At 36.0% G+C, this 20,747-nt stretch overlaps 1 protein-coding gene across 8 annotated transcripts in view; it reads right to left on the bottom strand.

The window, feature by feature from the left end:
• The window catches only part of WDFY3 (WD repeat and FYVE domain containing 3), a 256,297-nt gene that overhangs the window by 104,611 nt on the left and 130,939 nt on the right, over window positions 1–20,747 (bottom strand). For 7 of the 8 annotated variants that reach the window (XM_029234758.1, XM_029234756.1, XM_029234757.1 and 4 more), the window contains 9 exons: window positions 19,097–19,290; window positions 15,214–15,671; window positions 13,285–13,368; window positions 8,632–8,809; window positions 7,619–7,833; window positions 5,435–5,547; window positions 2,456–2,687; window positions 861–961; window positions 492–710 (listed from right to left, as the gene is read on the bottom strand). In XM_029234758.1, coding sequence (XP_029090591.1) covers window positions 492–710; window positions 861–961; window positions 2,456–2,687; window positions 5,435–5,547; window positions 7,619–7,833; window positions 8,632–8,809; window positions 13,285–13,368; window positions 15,214–15,671; window positions 19,097–19,290 — 1,794 coding nt within the window. The remainder of the gene's footprint in view (window positions 1–491; window positions 711–860; window positions 962–2,455; window positions 2,688–5,434; window positions 5,548–7,618; window positions 7,834–8,631; window positions 8,810–13,284; window positions 13,369–15,213; window positions 15,672–19,096; window positions 19,291–20,747) is intronic. The other variant, XM_029234755.1, reaches the window with a different exon arrangement.

The raw sequence follows: 20,747 nt of genomic DNA, 5'->3' as shown, positions 1-20,747 counted from the left end.
GACAAATACCGTATGCTAACACATATATATGGAATTTAAGAAAAAAAAAGTCATGAAGAGCCTAGGGGTAAGACAGGAATAAAGACACAGGCCTACTAGAGAATGGACTTGAGGATATGGGGAGGGGGAAGGGTAAGCTGTGACAAAGCGAAAGAGAGGCATGGACATATATACACTACCAAACGTAAGGTAGATAGCTAGTGGGAAGCAGCCGCATAGCACAGGGAGATCATCTCGGTGCTTTGTGACCGCCTGGAGGGGTGGGATAGGGAGGATGGGAGGGAGGGAGATGCAAGAGGGAAGAGATATGGGAACATATGTATATGTATAACTGATTCACTTCATTATAAAGCAGAAACTAACACACCATTGTAAAGCAATTATACTCCAATAAAGATGTATAAAACAAAATTAAAAAAATAAATAAAATAAAATGAAGTTTGCTACTTTTAATAGTCACAAGAAGCAAAAAGAAAAAGACAGATACTGACCATAGTTTTGGAGTAGTTCCTCTTTGGTGGAGACAATCAGCGATCGGTCTTTTGCTGATAGAACTATGGCAAGGCACACATAATGCTGCTCGGAAGAATTCGCTCGGCGAACAATAGTAAGAAGTCTGACAGGGTGGTTATTTGGAGGAGAACTGAAATGTTCAATGCAAAACCAGCTGGAGTAGCTTAAGCCAGATGGAGGAGGGAAGAATCTTTCACCTAAAGTGAAAATAGAAAAGTAACAATGAAAGAGTTTGTGTTGACTCATATTTATATTTTAAAAAGATGCCAAGAAAAGCAAAATCTCTAAATAAAATATAATCTACTGGGGTAAAAAAAAATCTCATAAGCAGATAAAGTAATATTTACCGGAACCAATGCCACTGACCACGGCCCCATCAGTAAGACCTGTTGTGACGGCATTGTTTGTAGGGGCATTATGAGGGGCCAAACTGGGCAGAAACAGGCAGCTGTTAAAGAAAAGAAAACGCACATATCAGAGAGCAACTGTTTTCTTCTCTTATTACTATGTACTTACCACAGCGGAATAAACTACCATTATTTAAGGGTAACCAGAGATAAGAGATCATGGAATAAGTCTGGATGCCTAACAAAGTCCTTCCCTTCTTTCAATTGTGAGTACCAAAAGATATATTTAAAAAATCTCCATTTTAAAAAATTTAAATTAAAAAAGATCATAGTATAATTTGCACATGTAAAATGCACCAAAGTATAACCTTGTTCAAGATATTGGAAATTTTTCATCACCACAGAAAAATTCCCCTGTGCCCCTTTCTAGTGAGTCACTCTCCTCTGTTACACTGTCCTGATTAGTTTTGCCCAGTCCCAAATATGTTTTAATTCATTGTTCGATACTAACCCACGACAATGTTCTTAAAATACAATTTATAGCTTTAGATCAATGTAGAAGAATGCCACAAACAACCAGTATAGACACAGGTCTTCTCTCTTAGCGTTTATGTCCATTTTGAGGACGACAGACTTTATAAATATACTCTTCTAGATTCACTATAGACTTTTTTTTAATGATTAATATACTTTATTATAGACAGACTTTATAAATATACTCTTCTAGATTCGCTATAGATTCTTTTTTTTAAATGGTTAATATACTTTATTATAGAGCTTTTTTAAACTTATTTTTTTATAAGCAGAGGAGAATCTCTCTCTCTTTTTGTTTTTCGCCATGCGGCTTATGGGATCTCAGTTCCCCAACCATGGATTGAACCCGGGCGAAGGCAGTGAAAGCCCAGAATCTTAACCACTAGGCCACCAGGGAACTCCCTAGATTCTTTATTTGTTACTTCTGCTGTTTAAGTTTTTCTGCCACTTCAAAGTATTTATTCATTTAATGTGATAGTAACTGAATACTTATAATGTATAAAATACTAATATTTATAATGTATAAGATACTAAGTTAGGTAATTTGAGAGAAAAAAGGACAAAACCTAGCCAAAGAGCTTTTAATCTAATTTTAATTTGCATATTATCTGTAACTTTATTATACTAAATCAGAGGTTGACAAACATTTTCTAGAGTGGGCCAGAGCATAAATATTTTATGCTTTGCAGACCAGATAGCCTCCATCATGACTTTGCAGTCTAGCATGAAAGCAGCCATAGATAACACATATACATAAATGAATGTGGCTGTGTTACCATGAAACTTTACAAAAAGAGAAAAAAAGAGAATTTACAAAAACAGATTTGGACTGTGCACCTTAGATTGCTGACTCCTATACCATATCAATTTATTTAGTATAATAAATAATTAAGAACAATTAAATCCAAAAATCTTAACATGCTCAAGGAACTCAATCATTTGAAAATATATAGCATATACTAAATTTTAATCAAGTAGATTTAAAACCAAAGATCTATTTCTCAAAGGCAAGACTGAGGCATGAAATATAATATAGCTTGGCTACCTGGCAAATTTCTTACCCAAACCCTTCAAGGGATGTGTCAAATTCAACAAAAGTCGGAGTAACTGATGACCCATGAAGTCTGATGTCATGTGGGGTTGTCATGGAGACCAAGCACTTCACCCTGGTCAGGGGTACAGTACTTCCTTCTGCAGATTTCACTAGGCTCTTGCTTATGCGGTAATGGTTATCTTCATGTAAGCTGAAGACACTATCAGAACACAGACCTTCCATAGATGTGATCATACTACCTATAAGTCAAAGAAAATCTCTTGAGAAAAATATCATATAGATTTCTAAAATAGTGACTTTAACAAGGCTGATTAATTTTAAATATACTCTTCAGTTTCAATATATACAATAATTTTATTTTTAAACTCCAAAGCTATTATCCAGTTGTTTTTTTTTTTTTTTTTTTTTGCGGTACGCGGGCCTCTCACTGTTGTGGCCTCTCCCATTGCGGAGCACAGGCTCCGGACGTGCAGGGTCAGCGGCCATGGCTCACGGGCCCAGCCGCTCTACGGCATGTGGGATCCTCCCGGACCGGGGCCCGAACCCGAGTCCCCTGCATCGGCAGGCGGACTCTCAACCACTGTGCCACCAGGGAAGCCCCTATTATCCAGTTTTAATGTAATTTATGTTCACTTAAAAACTTAAATAGCACATTTTTTACTTATATTTACTACTAAAGTAATAAACACATTGCAGAAATGTTGGAAACTAGAGTACAAGTAAAGATCAGATAGAAAAAGAATAAAAGTAACCAATGACCACTATCCAAGCCACTGCTACAGTAAAATTTAATTATAAGCTACACTTAATGATGTTTATAAAAACCAGATCATACTTTTATTTCACAAAGTAATTTATTATTTCTCTTTTAGAAGAAAACAAAATATTTGAGAAGTATTATAATGGAAAGAAACAGGTCATCTTTCTTATTTAAAAAAATCGGAGATAAATAGGAGAAACTTGCTTCTCCCATTTTCTCCCCCCCCCCTTTTTTTTTTTTTTTTTTCAGTACACGGGCCTCTCACTGTTGTGGCCTCTCCCATTGTGGAGCCCAGGCTCCGGACGCACAGCCTCAGCGGCCATGGCTCACGGGCCCAGCCGCTCCGCGGCATGTGGGATCCTCCCGGACCAGGGCACGAACCCGTGTCGCCTGCATCGGCAGGCAGACTCTCAACCACTGCGCCACAAGGGATGCCCTCTCCCCATTTTTAATTCTTTCCATATAGCTATTAAAATTAGACACGTGATCACAAAAATACTTGAATTTTAAAATTCCTATATGCATGCAAATGGTAACACTTTTAAGAACAAAAAAATAAAATTTAAACAGGCATTCTATTCTTTCAGGAATACATTATAAATGTAATGGAGAAAATATTCCCTCTCAAGATAAACCACATGAATTTAATTATTTCCCTCTTAAGTGTGCTGAGCAGTCAGGCAACCATAAAAATATTTCAATATTCTTAGAGAAATGAACTATTTTTTGTCAATTCTAAGGAACTGCGTAAAGTACAAAAACAACAACAACAACAAAAATATATAAATGCAGGGGATGTATATTAATTGATAAGAAAAATTGAAATACTGTTTTCCAATAAAACTGTGTTGGAACTCAAAAGGTCTTAGTGTTTCCAAAACACAGTATTCACTTATCACTGCTAATAAATTGTAGGAGGAAGTATTGAGGTTGAAATAATGGTTGAAGGTTGTTTAATCTCTTTGATTCTCACCTAAAAAAAAAAAGGGTTGAACTAAATGATTACTATATGCTTGAAGAACAGGCATTCTACTCTTCTAGGTTCCATTCTTTCCTGCTTCACTAGTAACGGTTATTTCAATCCATTAACACAAATGCCTTAATTATGGCTAACAACAAGACAAAATAAATTGTAAAGTTAAAACCCACCAAACTATAGAATTAATACTGGGAGGAAATCCAGGGCATCTGAGGTCTCTATTGAGAGTACTCTTTCCCCACAGCTCTTGAGTGGATGGAATCTGACGCTCCTCCATGGTCTATGCTGGATGGGTAGGCAGTGCCTACATTCTAACACACCCCTCTCCATCATCCTTGCATCAGCCTAATGCAAAAACTTCTCTTCCTTGGAGGTTCTGCATCAGCAATCCTATCACACACCTCTCTATGAAACTGCCACCTACTAATGCTGGCATTTCATTTTCACCTCTTCCTTATACTAATTGTTACCAGTGCACTGGGGGATCTCAAGGTCCACATAAACAACCTATCTAACACCTCCCTTCTATGATCACCTTTCCTCCAATAAGCTTTACCTCTACTTTACTCCAGAGCCAAATTTTGGGCACAGTCCTTTTCTTTGCTTTTCTCACCACTCCAATTTTGATTGCCATTACCCTACCTCATTCCTCCAGTTCACCCATTCTTTTTCTCTCACTACATTTGCTTTTTAGCCTAGCCATTCTTCTCCAGCCCAGTGATCTATCCCTTTTCTCCCAGCCTATCACTAGCTGCTTGACTTTACTTCTTCCCCTATCTATCCTATACTCCTTGGTGTTTCTCTTTGACTACTTTTATTAGTATTTTAAATTTCCTGTCCTCCATGTCCTCCTGCACCAGCTGTCCTGCAAAGCCACAGCCTGTGAATAGCCCAGTCAACCACTCTAGTTCAGGCAGCAAAGGCTAACTGAGAAAGGTAAAGAAATTACGGATCTTCTGAGAAAGAGGTATTCCCCCTTCCAAGCCAAGGGTTATTCTGCACATAGTTCTCACCTCCTCTGGATCTTGCTTGTATCACTGATTCCTTTGCCACCCCCATCTGCCCGCTTCTCCAGTCAAACAATGAGATCTTACGTTTTTCTATTTAAATAACAACAAATGAAAAACAACAACAAACCCTTCCCTTTCTTTTCTTTTACAGTCGAACTTCTTGAAATAATTTTCTTCCCTTACATGATTTTCATATATAAGATAAACCAAAAAAGGGAACTTCAAAGGTCAACTTACTTCTCATCTCTGGCTCATAACTCAGTGAACTTGGTTTGTGTACCCTATATTGTTTTAGCAGTTTTTTGTCCCAGGCACCACAATTTAATGGACTTGCCAAACGTAAAAACTCCCTAAAGAAGAGACAAAGCAAAGTTATTCCTTGATTGGGAACATTATATAATTCATAAACTAAACACACAAAAAATGTGACTTAATGAATTATAACAGACTAATTAAAAATACTAAAGCAATCTGAACAGTTACTATAACATACAATGCTAATTTTATATTTTAATTCATCAAGCAGTGAAAAGAGCACCAAGTATTGTGAAAAGCTACAAAGGAAACCTGAGGAGCATGTTCTCCTGGAATGTGATGGCAGAAATATAGTGAATTGTCAAGGGGTTACAAAAATAGAAGCCCTTTATATCCAGTCATTTACAGCATCATGTAAAAGGAAAAAAATAAAAGAAAGAATACTTCTCTGAATTTTCAATTACCTACAGCAGGAAAAACAAATATTTAAAGGTCAGGTACCCTTTGCCAGTTTTTCACATAGAGTGTGATACACAATTAGCTCATAATCTATGGCTTGCCAGCAGCTAGGTGCCTATACCATCATGTGACCTTTGCATTCACCTAATTCATTCACTGTGAAAACTGAGCATGTCCAAATGGTTGGTTTCCATTGCTTCCTCTGTTTACCTAAGTAGGCGGTACAAGTTATTTAGTAAAATACAAGCATTAGGTATGAGATAGTCTCTTTTTCTCATTCAGTCTCTCTACTTTTAAAGTAGCAGATCATCAAAAAGGATCATGGGAAAATCTCCATGCTGTTTTCAAAACTTTAGGTCTCTGAATATATTCATAATGTGACAAAGTGAGCAGAGACTCTGTCATTCATCTTGGTATTACTAAGGCCTGGCACACTGCCCTGTACAATACTGTTTAACAAATGTTAACCACAGAGGTTTTTCTTAGCTTGGAGTCAGTTAAAAAATATAAATTACAAATAGAGTCCAACCATTCTTAAGAAAGTTCCAAAAGTTTTATGAAAAAGGAGTACTTTAACAGCAGAAAAGAATTATTTTATTTATTTAACAATATATATATTTATTTATTTACACTGGGCCTTATTTGCAGTAGGCGGGCTCCTCAGTTGCAGCTGAAAGTAACAAGATATATGAGAGTATTTTTTTAAGGAGGGACAAGATGATTTAAACATTAAATCTGTTTGGCTAGGTAATTTCAAGGAAAGTTTTTTTTTTTAATGTTGTTTTATCCCTAAAACACAGAGCACTGTTTCTCTTATATTAAAAAAGGTTATTCAAATATACCTATTTCTCGAATGGCTAAACTGTGCAAGGTATATCCACACCATGGACTACAACTCAGCAATACAAAGAAACAAACTCTTGATACATAACAATCTAGATGCATCTCAAAGGCACTATAACGAGTGAAAAAAGCTAATCACAAAAGGTCATATACTGTATGATTCAATTTACATAACATTTTCAAAGTGACAAAATTACAGAGATGGAGAACAGAGTTGTTTCTAGGGGTTAGAGATGGCGGGGGTTAGGGGAGTGGCTATGATAATAAAGAGGGAGCACTGGGGAGATCTTTGTGACATCTTAATTGTGTGATGGCACATCAATCTGACACAAGTGATAAATAACAGGGGAACTGTAGCATACGTGGATACATTGTACCAATGTCCGTTTCTTGGCTTTGATACTGTCCTGTAGTTACATAAGATGTAACCACTGGGGAAAACTGGATGACGGGGACACAGAATCTCTCTGATCTACCTTTACAACTTCCTCTGAATCTCTAATTATTTTAAAATTTAAAAAGTGTTTCTTAAAAGAGTTCGTCCACATAAAATGTTCTTATCTATGAAGTAGATGCAAGTCATACAAATATAACATGACTCCATTTTTAAAGGGAAGTGAGAGTTTGCTGGATTCAAGCAGAAGAAATGACCAATGGACAAAAACATCCTGTTTACTAATAACTAGATTGATCTGTTTCTAAGTGCAATATTTTGGGCATTTTGCCCATTTTTGTGGTGTTTTGGTTTTGCCCACAGATAACTGAATATATGTTTATTAAAGCAAGACTCTTGACTATAAAGACTCTAGAAACGGCCATTACTAATGGTGGCTTATTTGAATGTGAAGAATAGAACATACTGACCTCAGCACCATGGGCTCCAGAGCCTGAGAGGCTAATCGTTCAAACATCCGCTGGAGGGGCGGGTGTAGTGAGTGGTCCTCATCAGCCAGCGCAGCACTGCACCGCTGCAGCAGTCGCGCATGGAGACCAGCTTCACACATGACTTGCTGGTTTCTTTCTGTGTGCACCAGTGATTGTAAAATATTTGCCACGGCAAGTTGAAGGTCCAAAGCATGCTGGAGTTAACAAAGAAATTCATGCCACCAGGGCATTCTTAATAAGATAGGTGATAGCTCTCTCCTTTTAAGAGTTGAAGCACACCTTTTATTTTAATATGAGGTCTCTACATGCTTCAAATTACATTCAGATGAATTAAGTAGCTGACTTAGAGGGACACAGCAACTCCAGAACAGGGCCAGGGAAATATTTCTGGTCTTCATTCTGTTAGAAGCATACCTAGCTCAACTCCATTTTCTTTCAAGTCTTTCATATTACATGACTATATGTAACTAATAATATTTTTATTTTTATAGAAATAGTGGGTATAAATATTTTTCATGGTAAGTAAATAACCAGTTTAAAGAATGACCTATTGTTAACATTTGTGACACTTTAGGCCTTCGAAACCATACAACAGTTTAAACAAAACTAGTCACCCAAATTCCAGTTCACCCAAACTCCTGAGTGTTACAAATGAAAATACATAAATAGCCTCAAAATGGTACCTTCAGTCATTTTCTTCCTGTATTATTTAACAATTTCCACTGCTGAGCAGGATTTACAAGGAGAAAGAGAATTATTTTAGTACCAGAAGTAACTGCATTTTAACAAATGAGTTGTATTCTAAAACATACGTATCTACTACTCATTAGGAAAGTTAAGACTCAAACACGAAAATCCTGTTTTTTCCTTTACCTACTTCAGTATGTGACACAGAAAGGTTCCATGTCACCTTCTTGGTCCCACTCCCTTGCTCATGCAGTCACACCTTCCACTCATTAAAGACGGGAAGGAACCAATCTATCCAAGCTTACTTCTGGTTGTGTCACTGACCCAACAGAGGCCAGGAGGTCCAGCATAGAAAGCATGGCTCCAGGATGGATGATGACAGCATCAGAACTCTGGAGAGATGAAGTTGCCACATGTAGTTTCAGGTCAGCAACATTTTTAGGGGGGTAGACAGGGGGAGTTGAAACAGAATGATATGCATGCCTATGAAAAGAAAGAAGGGTAATTGGGTATTTAATTTCAATCACATTCTCTGTTCATTTTCTTCATCTTCTACTACCTTTCTCCACTGAGTAAAAAAAAGCCTTATAATTAAGGGTTGGGTAACAAAACACCTTAACGTTGGGAAATTAAAAAACAATATATTATCAATTCTTGAGTCACATATAAACAACTTATCAAGTCTTTTAGGCTCTTATATGTTTTTACCACTTACTATTTGGATTGTTTCATTAAAGAATGGCACATGATGACTAGTTAACATTACTCTATGGTGTATTTGAAAGTTGCTAAAAGAGTAGATCCTAGAAGTTCTCATCACGAGGAAGAAACCATTTTTTCCTTGAATCTATGTAAGGTGATGGATGTTAACTAAACCTACTGTAGTAATCATTTTGCAACACATGTAAGCCAAGTCATTACGATGTACACCTTAAACGTTATACAGTGCAGTATATCAATTATATCTCAGTAAAACTGAAAAAAAGAAAAACAAGAAGAATAACAGACATGACAGCAGATATAAAGAATAGGTGAAATTACAGTGAGTCAAAGCTCTAAGAAAGATGATATTTCTGATAATTTGTGATGAGAGTACAAGTTACATTAAGTGCCTCAGTGAGAGTGTTTTCTTTGAAATTTCCTATGTGTTTTTAACCTTTCCTTAAAACATGGGTAATATAATCAAGAACAAACAAGATCAAAGCGGCCTACTCTATAACTGGTTCAACTGAGTCAGAGTTGGCTCAGAATGCTGGCCACATGTCAATAAATGTATTAAGAATCAAGGGAGTTCTCCTTTAGCTTATTTGGAACTACATTCACGCTCTTTTGCATTATCCTCCCTACCACTGAGAATATTCACAATTTTTAAAAACTTGGGATATTTTACGTAACAAGCTTCCATGAGTTAGAAAGCCTAGCCATGTCCTGAATGCACAACATTTCTTCTCATCAATGATCTCCACCGTCTATTTCATACTCTTCTTCTGCAATTCATGAGTTTTGCACATTTTGTATCTTGGCACAAGGAAACAGATGCTTGTGGGTTCAGCCTATGGGAGCTCTTTGTTCCAATGAATTGGTTTCAGCATAATTTGTCTAATGCTGAGCTCTGTCACTGACAGCAGCGCAGTTTCAGCTCTCTGGCACAAGAGCAGCTTGGGAAACAGATGCTTTAAGTCACTGATTTAGTAGCAAAGAATTGGCACTGCCTTTTTTTTTTTTTTTTTAAGTACCATTCTCTTTTTAACAGATTCTAGGAAAGTATTCAGCTTCACTTAAAAAAAAGAAAAAAAAAACACATGTGCGCTACTGTTTAAAGTCAGCATATCCTCCACCTACTCATTTTTTTCACTCCCTGGTTTTTTTTTTTTCTGTTTTTGTTCAGAAAGATTTAATTCCTAAACTTACTACAATAGTTTTCTAAATGTTTATTAACAACAGGTATCCTCCTCCCATGTTTCTCCCTTTATTCTTTAAAATATTTTGACCTAACTAGAAAAAAAAAAGATTCCTAATTCCTCTATTGTGTAATAGGAACTCCAAACCATTAAGAAATTTCATAAAAATTGTTTTCATTACACATAAAAACTAATGCAATTTTGAGAAAAAACATCAATTCTAATTGTATATTCTAGTTACAGGCCTTCCGAAATTATTTCTTAGTTGCCTGATTTAATATACATTTAAACTTAAATTACTGATATGTATAGCTAGGAAGAAGTCCTTTATGTCTTTGGAAACTGAACTCTACTAATATGTAACTATTATAGTTGTAAACTTTTAAATCTTATATAGAAAAATATTCTAATGTAGGAATTACATTATTCTTCTCAAACTAGTAAAATACTGCAAACATTGTAGAAATCTAAAGTATGGTATTTATTAAGTAAAATTAGGTCTATTTTAACAGCCATTATATAACATTAATTCTTACTAAGTCACTTAGGTATTACCACAGGTATTACCACTTTTTACATTTAGAGACTGTGGTAAGCTTATTAAATTGGTAACTACCAACCAAGACCCAACCATTTGCAAAGACAGGATAAAATGACATTGCAAAATTTAGTTAATTTTTATGTTGCAGTTACTTTTAAGGCTTAAAGAAATTGCTACTTAATATTTCAATCTAAATTCTCATATATACTTAAGACTTATCTACCTCTTTTGGGAATATATACTGAAATATTTAAATTCTGAATTTGCTTTGCCTTAATTATCAAGCGTGTATAGGCACTAAGTAATGGACACCATGTTCGAAAGAGAACTAGTACTCGCCACCTATTTTGCAATTGCAGATATGTTCTGAGAGTCTTGATTACTATTTTGTATTTTGTTTTCACCTCCTCTGACTGTGATTGAATATTGTTCAGCATAATTCTGTTCCATTATTCCTTCTGAATAATGAAAAAAATTTTGAATTTTAGTTTTCCAAAATAAGGTTTCCTAGTTCTTTTTCCTCCGATTCTTCAAATAGAGAAGAATCTCCAAGATTTTACTTGCCAGACAAGTATCACAAGTTGAAATTTCCTTAGTACCTTAATCTCCACAAGCCATAAAACTAACACAATGTTGGCTTTTCCTTTTGCAAACAAAACAAGACAAAACATGTTTTGCCACAAGAAAAAAGATGCCCATAAGCTGATGTAATTTGAGATGTTCTTGAGATATTCTAACTTCAAAAACTACTATACTGTGAAGTAAAAAAAGTTTTTATTAGCTTATGATTCTTATCACTGAGCAAAATGTATGTAACCTGACCAGAATGGCAAGCTACACTGATCTTATTATTAGCATGAACAGCACTGGGAGCTTCCTTGGGGTAACATCAACTTGTAAGCCTGATTAGAATTCCCATGGATAAGATACACTCAACTACAATTGCTGATTCAGTGACAGTTTCCCCTTAGGTCAAAGACAGGACATCCTTATACGTAGCTATGTTGCAAAAGATGAAAAAATGTTTTTGATCGAAGGCCTTAAATAACTACCATATAGAATAAAATGCTGTTTTCCCTTTGTCAAACTACTATTTAAATAAATAATAGGTTCTAATAGACTTTTAAATATTTGTCTCTTTAATCTGTGAATCCCTATTGAAAGTATTGTAATTTTTGGTTAATACTTAATGAATTTAAACACAGCAATTTTTAAGCCTTTACCATGTATGATAGAATCATAAATATGATTTTTTTTAATGATTAAAACTATTTAGTAATTGAAACTATTTTTCTAACATCCAGTAGTTCTCTGGGATAGTAAGCACACATGAATCTTGCAACACAAAGTATACCTTTTACCTTATTCATTTTAACAACAGAAAAATACACTAGGTCAACTCAAATTGATTTCATAATATCTTGAATCAAGAACTGCTCTTACAAAAACAAAAAAGAAACAGTAGTTTTTAAATACAAATACATTGAACAATACTAAATTCATTTAACTATGCCATGATTTACTAGAAGAAAATGAGTTGTAAGCCCCAGTGTAAATTTAAAAGGAAAATATAAGCCCATATACCTAATGAATATTACTCTTAAAATATACTGAAATACCAAATTTATAACAAATACTTCAAATTTAGTACTAAATTAACCACAACTGTGTTCAAGTTGCAAAATCTGAACAACAGAAATAAAATTAAACAACAACATAGCAGAACCTCAGGATTCATTTTTAAAAAGCCATAGTGGGAGAGAATTAATACAAGACTTAAGGACTTGCACTTGCTTATGAGGAAAACAGGGGCAGGAAGAGTATTTGGTGCCAAGTGCACAGACTATGATCATTTTAAGTACAGGTCGCAAATGGAATCTCAAATGGATCTTAATTGTACTCTTGTCAATCAACTGCTGGTTCTTTATAGTCATAAACTTTATATGTGAGGTAGACTACATCAGTTTAGAAAGAGATTTACACACAACTGATGAAAACAGGAGCTAGGGGAGATTTTTTTTATTCACTTTTTCAAAGGTTAGCCTGCATCACATTTCAACTGGTTGAACCCGATTGAGAAAATACACATTTCCTCAGCCAGTGCTGGGATGTTCATTTTGAAGTAATACTAAAAGCCAAAGAATGATCCCAAGCACATTTAAAGTGAAAAGAAAAGGGAGAAAAGTATTCTAGTTAAAGAGTAGAGGCATTACATCCTCATTTCTAAATTAATTTTAATAAAATACATGCTGCCTCTAAAATGCATATTTTAGTCCAAATAATAGAGTTGGATGACAAAATGCTACATGTCCTTCATATCTTCATAGCATCAACACATTTTACTCTCATAAATATACTCAGCAGAAGCTGACAGTTTTAAAAAACAAAAACAAAGATATCAAATAGAAAGAAAATAATTAAAGTTACAAAGCACAAAATCCACATTAATATATAACTGAGCACAGAAGAAAAAAACCCATACAAGTAAAGATTGACTTCTGTTATTAGATCAGTACCTTTTCCTGGACAAAGCTGGTGTACCCCAAGGAGAGGGGAGAGAAGACTCACTTGTCAGGCAAGGAGGGATCTGTTCTGCACGACTACAGACAACAAAACAGGGTGGTTTAGAAACGTTAGAACAGGACACCAGGTTGGCAGTTGGTTAGTTTCACAAGAAATACCAGTAAAAGTTTAATAGGGAACATCCTCCATACTCAGCGGGAACAAGGAACAAGACTACAACACATGCACTGAGGGAAACAGAAAAGCATGCTTAAGGCAGATGCTTATTCATTAATGTTAACATGTAACATATTCGAAAACAGAGTACTATAGGCCTTGTTTTTTGAGGAAGCAAACTAAAAATAAGGTATACTAACTAGGATAAGTTAGAAAACAAGGGAAAAGAGGTTGAATCTAAATACACAAAATTTAATTTTAAAAAACACCTTATTCCCTCAACACTACACTCTCCCACGGTTTCTATAAGTTAACAATATATATCCATTTTTATTTTCAAGGCAGGGAAAATCTGAAAACCTTTTTTACATTACCTGTGTTTTCTATCTAAATACTACGGCCAAAGAAATAATAAGAAACAAGAAACATCTCAGTAGGTATTTCAAAGTAGATAATTTTATAGTTAAGGATATAAAAGCTTTTAGCTCTACCCAATAGAGTTACTTGCTTTATTTATGGGGCCATTATAGAAACAATTCACTTGTTTTATGAAGTAAAACTATGGTAATGGTTAAAAGTGATAATGCTTAGGGCAAATTAGCAGCATGATCAGCATGATCACTCTCACATTATTTTCAAAGTGAGAGCTTAATTGAAAACACACTTTAAGAACTGAAAATAAGTGATTTAGGTAAAGCAGACTTATGATCTTAGAACCCTGGATTTTCCACATCATAGATTTTATCACAATATGTTATGGTTTATTTATGTGTTTGTATTTAAGGTAAAGGATGGATATAACCAAAGTAGCCTTGTGCTGAGTTGCACCCTCAACGCCTAGCATGATGGCATGCGATAGGTGTTTGTTAAGTACTTATTTAATGAAGGAATGAGTAAATTAATCTGATGGACTCTTGAACTATAAATGTCTCCCAGGGAGATATATAATTTTTTGAGGATTATAAAATGTTAGGAATGATTATGAGTGTTGAGACTACATCATCTGTCTGAAAATACATGTAATCATAACTATGTTCTATTGATAACAAATATCAATAAGTCTGGATGTACCTAACGTTCTTGAGAATAAAGAGGAAAAAGAAAACATAGGAAACACCACCATGAAAAGTAAACTTCAGGGACTTCCCTGGTGGCGCAGTGGTTAAGAATCTGCCTGCCAATGCAGGGGATATATGGGTTTGATCCCTGGTCTGGGAAGATCCCATATGCTGTGGAACAACTAAGCCCATACGTCACAACTAGTGAGCCTGTGCTCTAGAGCCCACGCACCACAACTACGAAGCCTGCGCACCCTAGAGCCCGTGCGCTGCAACTACTGAGCCTGCGTGCTGCAACTACTGAAGCCCATGTGCCTAGAGCCGGTGCTTCACAAGAAGAGAAGCCACCACAATGAGAAGCCCACGCACCGCAACGAAGAGTAGCCCCCGCTCGCCGCAACTAAAGAAAGCCCACGCGTAGCAACTGAGACCCAACGTGGGGGGAAAAAAAAGTAAACTTCATTGAAACTGCTCCATTAAGTGCATTGAGAGCTTAACTCTAACCTGGTTTTACAAATAATACACAGATGTCCATGCTGAAAAGCTTAAGATCAGAGCAATAGTAATATTCACAAATAAAGTGATAAGTAAATGAGAGAGAAGATTCATTTGTTTTCATTTTCTTTCAGATTAAATTATAATTTAAGCCTTAATGTTGAAGTCATACATAGTATACCCTTTAATTCAGAGCACAGAGCAGAGCCATACCTGTCAAAAGAATCTGTGGCTACTTTGTAGAGATAAATAAAGAGTTTACTGCAGTGCCGTAGAGTGGGTGACACTGAATCCATCAAGATTACGTCTTCCTCTAAAAGTCTCTGAAATGGCTGTGTACTTGAGGGGAAGACATTCATGGGGCTTATTTTTCTTAGGTCTGAGAAACAGCCAAGAAATCGAACAGCATCTGCCAACTTCTCATACTGAATCTCTGTTTTGAAGAAATGAGAGTTGGCCGGCTCATAGCGCATTGCTGCAGTCAATGTGCAGAACACAGTGTGGAGAAGTTCAAACACTTGATTCTGGTTCACTTTCTCCCAGCCATTCTTGGGTGGTGAGCTCAAAGATCTTTCCATAGCAACAAGCAAGGACGTAATGTACACAAATCCTCCAACTTTCCTAAAAACTGTTCTTGAACGATGGCTTTCTCGAAGGACTGACAGGAGGGCCTACAGGGGACAAAGAAACAACACAAACAAACTTATAATTCAAATTAAAGAAAAATAACTGTACATGAATGTCAAAGGGGAATGCCATTCTGTGAACATCTGATATGAGTATTTTTGTCATTTACCGAATAAGCAGTCTTATGAAGCATGCCAAATATTTTGCTAATTAAAAAGTGCCATATTAAAAGCAGAAGATCGTTTTAGAAAACACTATCGCATATTGCTTTTGACAGAATAATGGATATATCCAAATCCTGGCCGAAAAACTTTTCCTATATATTTGATGAATAATGACATCAATGAATTCAGTGATTTTTACAAAGTAATTTTATTAAATAAGTAAAATACATATTCGAGTATAATTTTACACAATCATGAAAACTTACGACTGTGTGTATACAAAATGATTTATTCTATAAAGGATTAGAGAGATGATCAGGGAAGCCAAGAGCTGAAGTATTCCGATTCATATAAAATGACCATATCCCGATGCTTTGGAAAGAGCAGTCACTTCAGAGGAGTTATTAGACATTCTCTCTTGCAAAGTGAACTGCGGCCTGAGGGCTGAAAGCATGCTCTTTCCCAGAATAGCTGTTAAGGCCAAACAGGTAAAACAATCTTTTATAACTATCAGTTATTTTCTGAAGTGTCATACTTTTAACATAGTTTATTATTAAAAATAACACATTATAAAATTACTTAACATTTTATGGGGCACTTACTATGTATTAGGTATTTCTTTAAGTGCTTTAATACATTAGCTTATTTAATTCTCTCAATAATCCTATGCATTGGAACTACTATTATCCGCACTTTAGGGATGAAAAATTGAGGTCCCACGTGGTTAAATAATTTGCCAAAGGCTTATACAATGGCAAAGATAGGATTTAAATCCAGGCAGTCTGATTCCCCCACTCATGCACTTAACCATGAAGCTATACTGCCCCAAACAGCAATTTGAAATCTGTTTGCAGATACACAGGCTCCTTTTTCCTGTTTCAGCAACTGAAACACCATGAGAACTTAATTTTGCTTAAGACACAATTTACAATCTTCCCAGTCATTACATTTGAAAAGGCCATTTTATTAAAATATCTCATACATTTCTAATAGTATTTGCAAAAGGGAAAAGCTAAATATTCATATATATAATTACCTTTTTCAAATATACTATTGATACTTTAGAAATTATGAGATTCCACTGTACATACCTATACCTTATTATTTTAAAAGACAGAAAATGTACAATCTGTATATGTAAATAAAATTTAGAAATACAGTGTATTTCTTCCATTATTCTGCAGTTAGTTTTGTTTCCGTATCTTCTCAAATTTAATAAACTGTACTTGTAATATCAACTCCTATTTACAACAAGACTTCATAACTTTTTGTTATTTTTAAGCATCTTATAACCTAGCCTGAAGGTTAAATGCAAGGGCTAGAGTTAGAACGCTTGGGTGGAAATTTTGACCCCAACATTAAAAATCATTTCACTGTGGTCAGTTACTTAACCTTTCTGTGCCAGAGTTTCCTCTTATGTAAAATCTAGACAATAATAAGAACTTACTTTACAGGAAATACATGTAAAACCCTTAGCAAAGTGCCTGGCATAAAAACCCGTAACCATCATCATCTTCAAAAACACACTGGGGAAAAACTGGACATGTATTATTTTATATATGAGGAAGCACGAGTTAGGAGTCAAAGTAATATGTACAAAATCGTATCGCTGGTCAGAATTATGATAGGGGTCAGAAAAACAGTGCTTATTAATCCTTAGTCCAAAAGTACTCTATGTTGTGTGTTTCTGGATAAGTTCACCTCCTACTGCCTCAAAACTGGTTACTCTGTTGGCACTGTGACATTATCACAGCATAATCTCGGTATGTGAAAATTTCAAATACCGTGAATAACTTAATATCCTGCTTAAATCAATAATTAATGATAATGTAGCAAATGCCAACGTTACAAGGAGATATAGATGCGAGGTGGTTAATTAGGCAAAATCATCAGCTACATATTCACTCCATTTGCATAAATCTAATGCTTACAATTCAAATTCGTACATTGGCAGAATTATAAAATACTACATATTACAAATTAAACTACATAGGTCTGTGGTTGTCTCAACTGAATGGAGACAGTGAAAAGCAATTCTGAATGAAGCAAAAATGGAAACTGAAACTGGAATCCCAAATCCTTCTCGCTGCCTTCCAACACTACTTCATGCCCTCAAAGCAGTGGAATGCTGGAGCCAGCTCACACTGGTCTGGAGAGCCAACAGTTTTATTTTTGGAATTCTGCATACCAGTTGTTAAAAACATAACCATAATTAAAAATTAAGTTCTATAAATTTAAAACTAAATTAATTATTGCAAAAACAAAAGTAGTAAATACTCAAAACTGTACTTCTTAGTTATTTTCTATATTTTATTATTATTTGTGCCCTTGAGATATTATACAATGGGGTGCTACTGTACACCTCTTCCCAAGCCACATTCAGTAACACATTAGCTGCCTGAAACAGGTCACAGTGGGAGTACTGACACAATGGAAATCAGTAAATGCAGCAATATCAGGACCCCCTCCTGTCTCAGAGTCAGTTATCACCATTTACCAGAACAACACTGTTTCAAAATTACAGGTCAGTTAATTGCCTCTTGTTGGCTTTATCTACCAGTATTTTACAAATCCAATTACAAAGGTACCAAGAAAGGAGGAAAATGTATGTTTAAAAAGCTGGCAACCTTAATGACTTTTGAAGGCACTTGTTTTTACCCCATAATCCCCTCAAATATACAAATGTTCCTCAATATTGATATGCATGTGGATGTCTTCCTTGTCTAAGAGATAAATTGTGGTCAGATTATTCTTGCTTTTAAGTTGAAATGCACACTCAAAATTGTCACTATGGGAATTCCCTGGCGGTCCAGTGGTTAGGACTCCTGGCTTTCACTGTCAGGGCCTGGGTTGAATCCCTGGTCGGGGAACTAAGATCCCACAAGCCATGCAGCCAGGCCAGAAAAAAAAAAAAATTGTCATTATGCTCTAAACAGGGTGAAACATACAACAGCATAAAGAAAAACACACACATTTCTCATTATTGATGAGAAATTAACTGAATAAAGCAAAAGTTTAATAAAAGAAATACATGATTCTAGAAGGGAGCTATACTTCCTGTCATGTGTGTGCCAGGAACAGGGTGAGGGTCCCAGGAGAGGAAGTCAGAGGGAAAAGAGATAGCTGTCATCCCCAGGGCCCTTGGAGGTCAGGTTAGAGACACTGGCTTTTCTTCAATTATTATTTTGACATAATTTTAGACTTGACGAAAAATTGCAAGAATAGTTCATAATAGTTTTAAGTAATTTAAAAACAGCCACAGATTTTAGTAGTAAAAATCATACCAACACACTTATCAAACTTACTCTTAGGATGTCAGTCTTCAGCTGCAGTTCTGTTGGTGGGGCTGAGTGCATCAACCCCAGGAGCGTGCCCATGTCATCATCCCCATTTGGAGAAAGCACCAACTGCTGGATCATCATCAGGGCATGCTGCCGACATTGTGGGTACCTTACTATATTATGTGCACATCTTGCGCCTCCAAATTCTCGAAAAATTCCTTGGAGGAAGGAGAAAAAAGAACAATATGGGCTAACTTAAAACATTCTAAGCCGAATGAATTAAAACCTGATCTTTTTGTAGAAAGAATAACTCTAAAGAATGCACATAAAATCCACCCAGCTATTTCACTTTTCAAATTACAATAGAAAAATCTCCTTTTAAATTTACAATTACAATACAATACAAAACTGTGGGTTGTCAGCAAAGGCATATACAAATTTTCTGTAGATTTCCTTTATGCAAGAATACCCTGGGGCTTCCCTGGTAGCGCAGTGGTTAAGAATCTGCAACTAAGCCCATGCGCCACAGCTACTGAAGCCCGTGTGCCTAGAGCCTGTGCTCTGCAACAAGAGAAGCCCACACACCTCAACGAAGAGTAGCCCCCGCTCACTTAAACCAGAGAAAAGCCAGAGCGCAGCAACGAAGACCCAACGCAGCCAAAAATAAAATAAATAAATTTGAAAATAAAAGAAAAGGAGAGAGAGGGAGCAACTGTAAAAAAAGGAAAAAAAGAAAAAAAGCATGTCCTGGTATGATCAACATGTCCAACTTCTCCAAATCTAGCTATTCGGAAATTTCATAGGTAGATACCAAAGAGGCCAATATTTTTATGTAGAGGCTTTACTGAACAATACTTGAAATCAGTTTAGTAAAAGGCTTTTAGGGGCTTCCCTGGTGGTGCAGTGGTTGAGAGTCCGCCTGCCGGTGCAGGGGACATGAGTTCGTGCCCCGGTCCGGGAGGATCCCGCATGCCGCGGAGTGGCTGGGCCCGTGAGCCATGGCCGCTGAGCCTCTGCGCCGCAACGGGAAAGGCCACAACAGTGAGAGGCCCGCGTACCGCAAAGGTTAAAAAAAAAAAAAAAAAAAAGCCTTTTAGATGAACAATATTCCAAATAAATGAGGTTTAAACTGAACAAGGCTTCTAAAACAGTAGCAAGAAAACAATGGAATAAATTATTCTGCAATGAGAAAAATTACAAGGAACCAAACTTTATTAGTTAGTAGAGCACACAAACAAAAAGAAGACAAACGCTATAACAGAAAGCATTAGGCACTGCTCTGTCCCAAAGGCTTTACGTAGATTGATTTATTTAATCCTCACCCCCTACTACACAGATGAACATATGAGACATGCAGAAGTTGAGTAACTTCTCAAGAAGTTGAGTGGCCAAGGTCAGCCATACAGCTAGCAAACAGCCAGCAGGATTTATGCCTATATAGGCGCGTTCTATAGCCTGTGCTTTTGATCATGAATGATACTATTCTTATGTCAAATACCATCTTTTGAGTATATAAAAAAAATGGACCAAGTGATCTAAATCATCAATTAGTATTTCCTCCAAAGTAACTGTTCTATCCTTTATGCTTTCAGGGTACCTTGTATACGCCACTATTGTAATAGTTTGTATCAAACCGTCTTAATATTATTTGCTTATATATTTGGTCCCCCATTAA

Source organism: Monodon monoceros, unplaced genomic scaffold (genome assembly GCF_005190385.1).
Source record: "Monodon monoceros isolate NGI ecotype Baffin Bay Population unplaced genomic scaffold, NGI_Narwhal_1 Super_Scaffold_20, whole genome shotgun sequence".
NCBI classification, from domain to species: Eukaryota; Metazoa; Chordata; class Mammalia; order Artiodactyla; family Monodontidae; genus Monodon; species Monodon monoceros.
The sequence above is the reverse complement of the archived record's forward strand: the minus strand, read 5'-3'. Positions and strand labels throughout refer to the sequence as shown.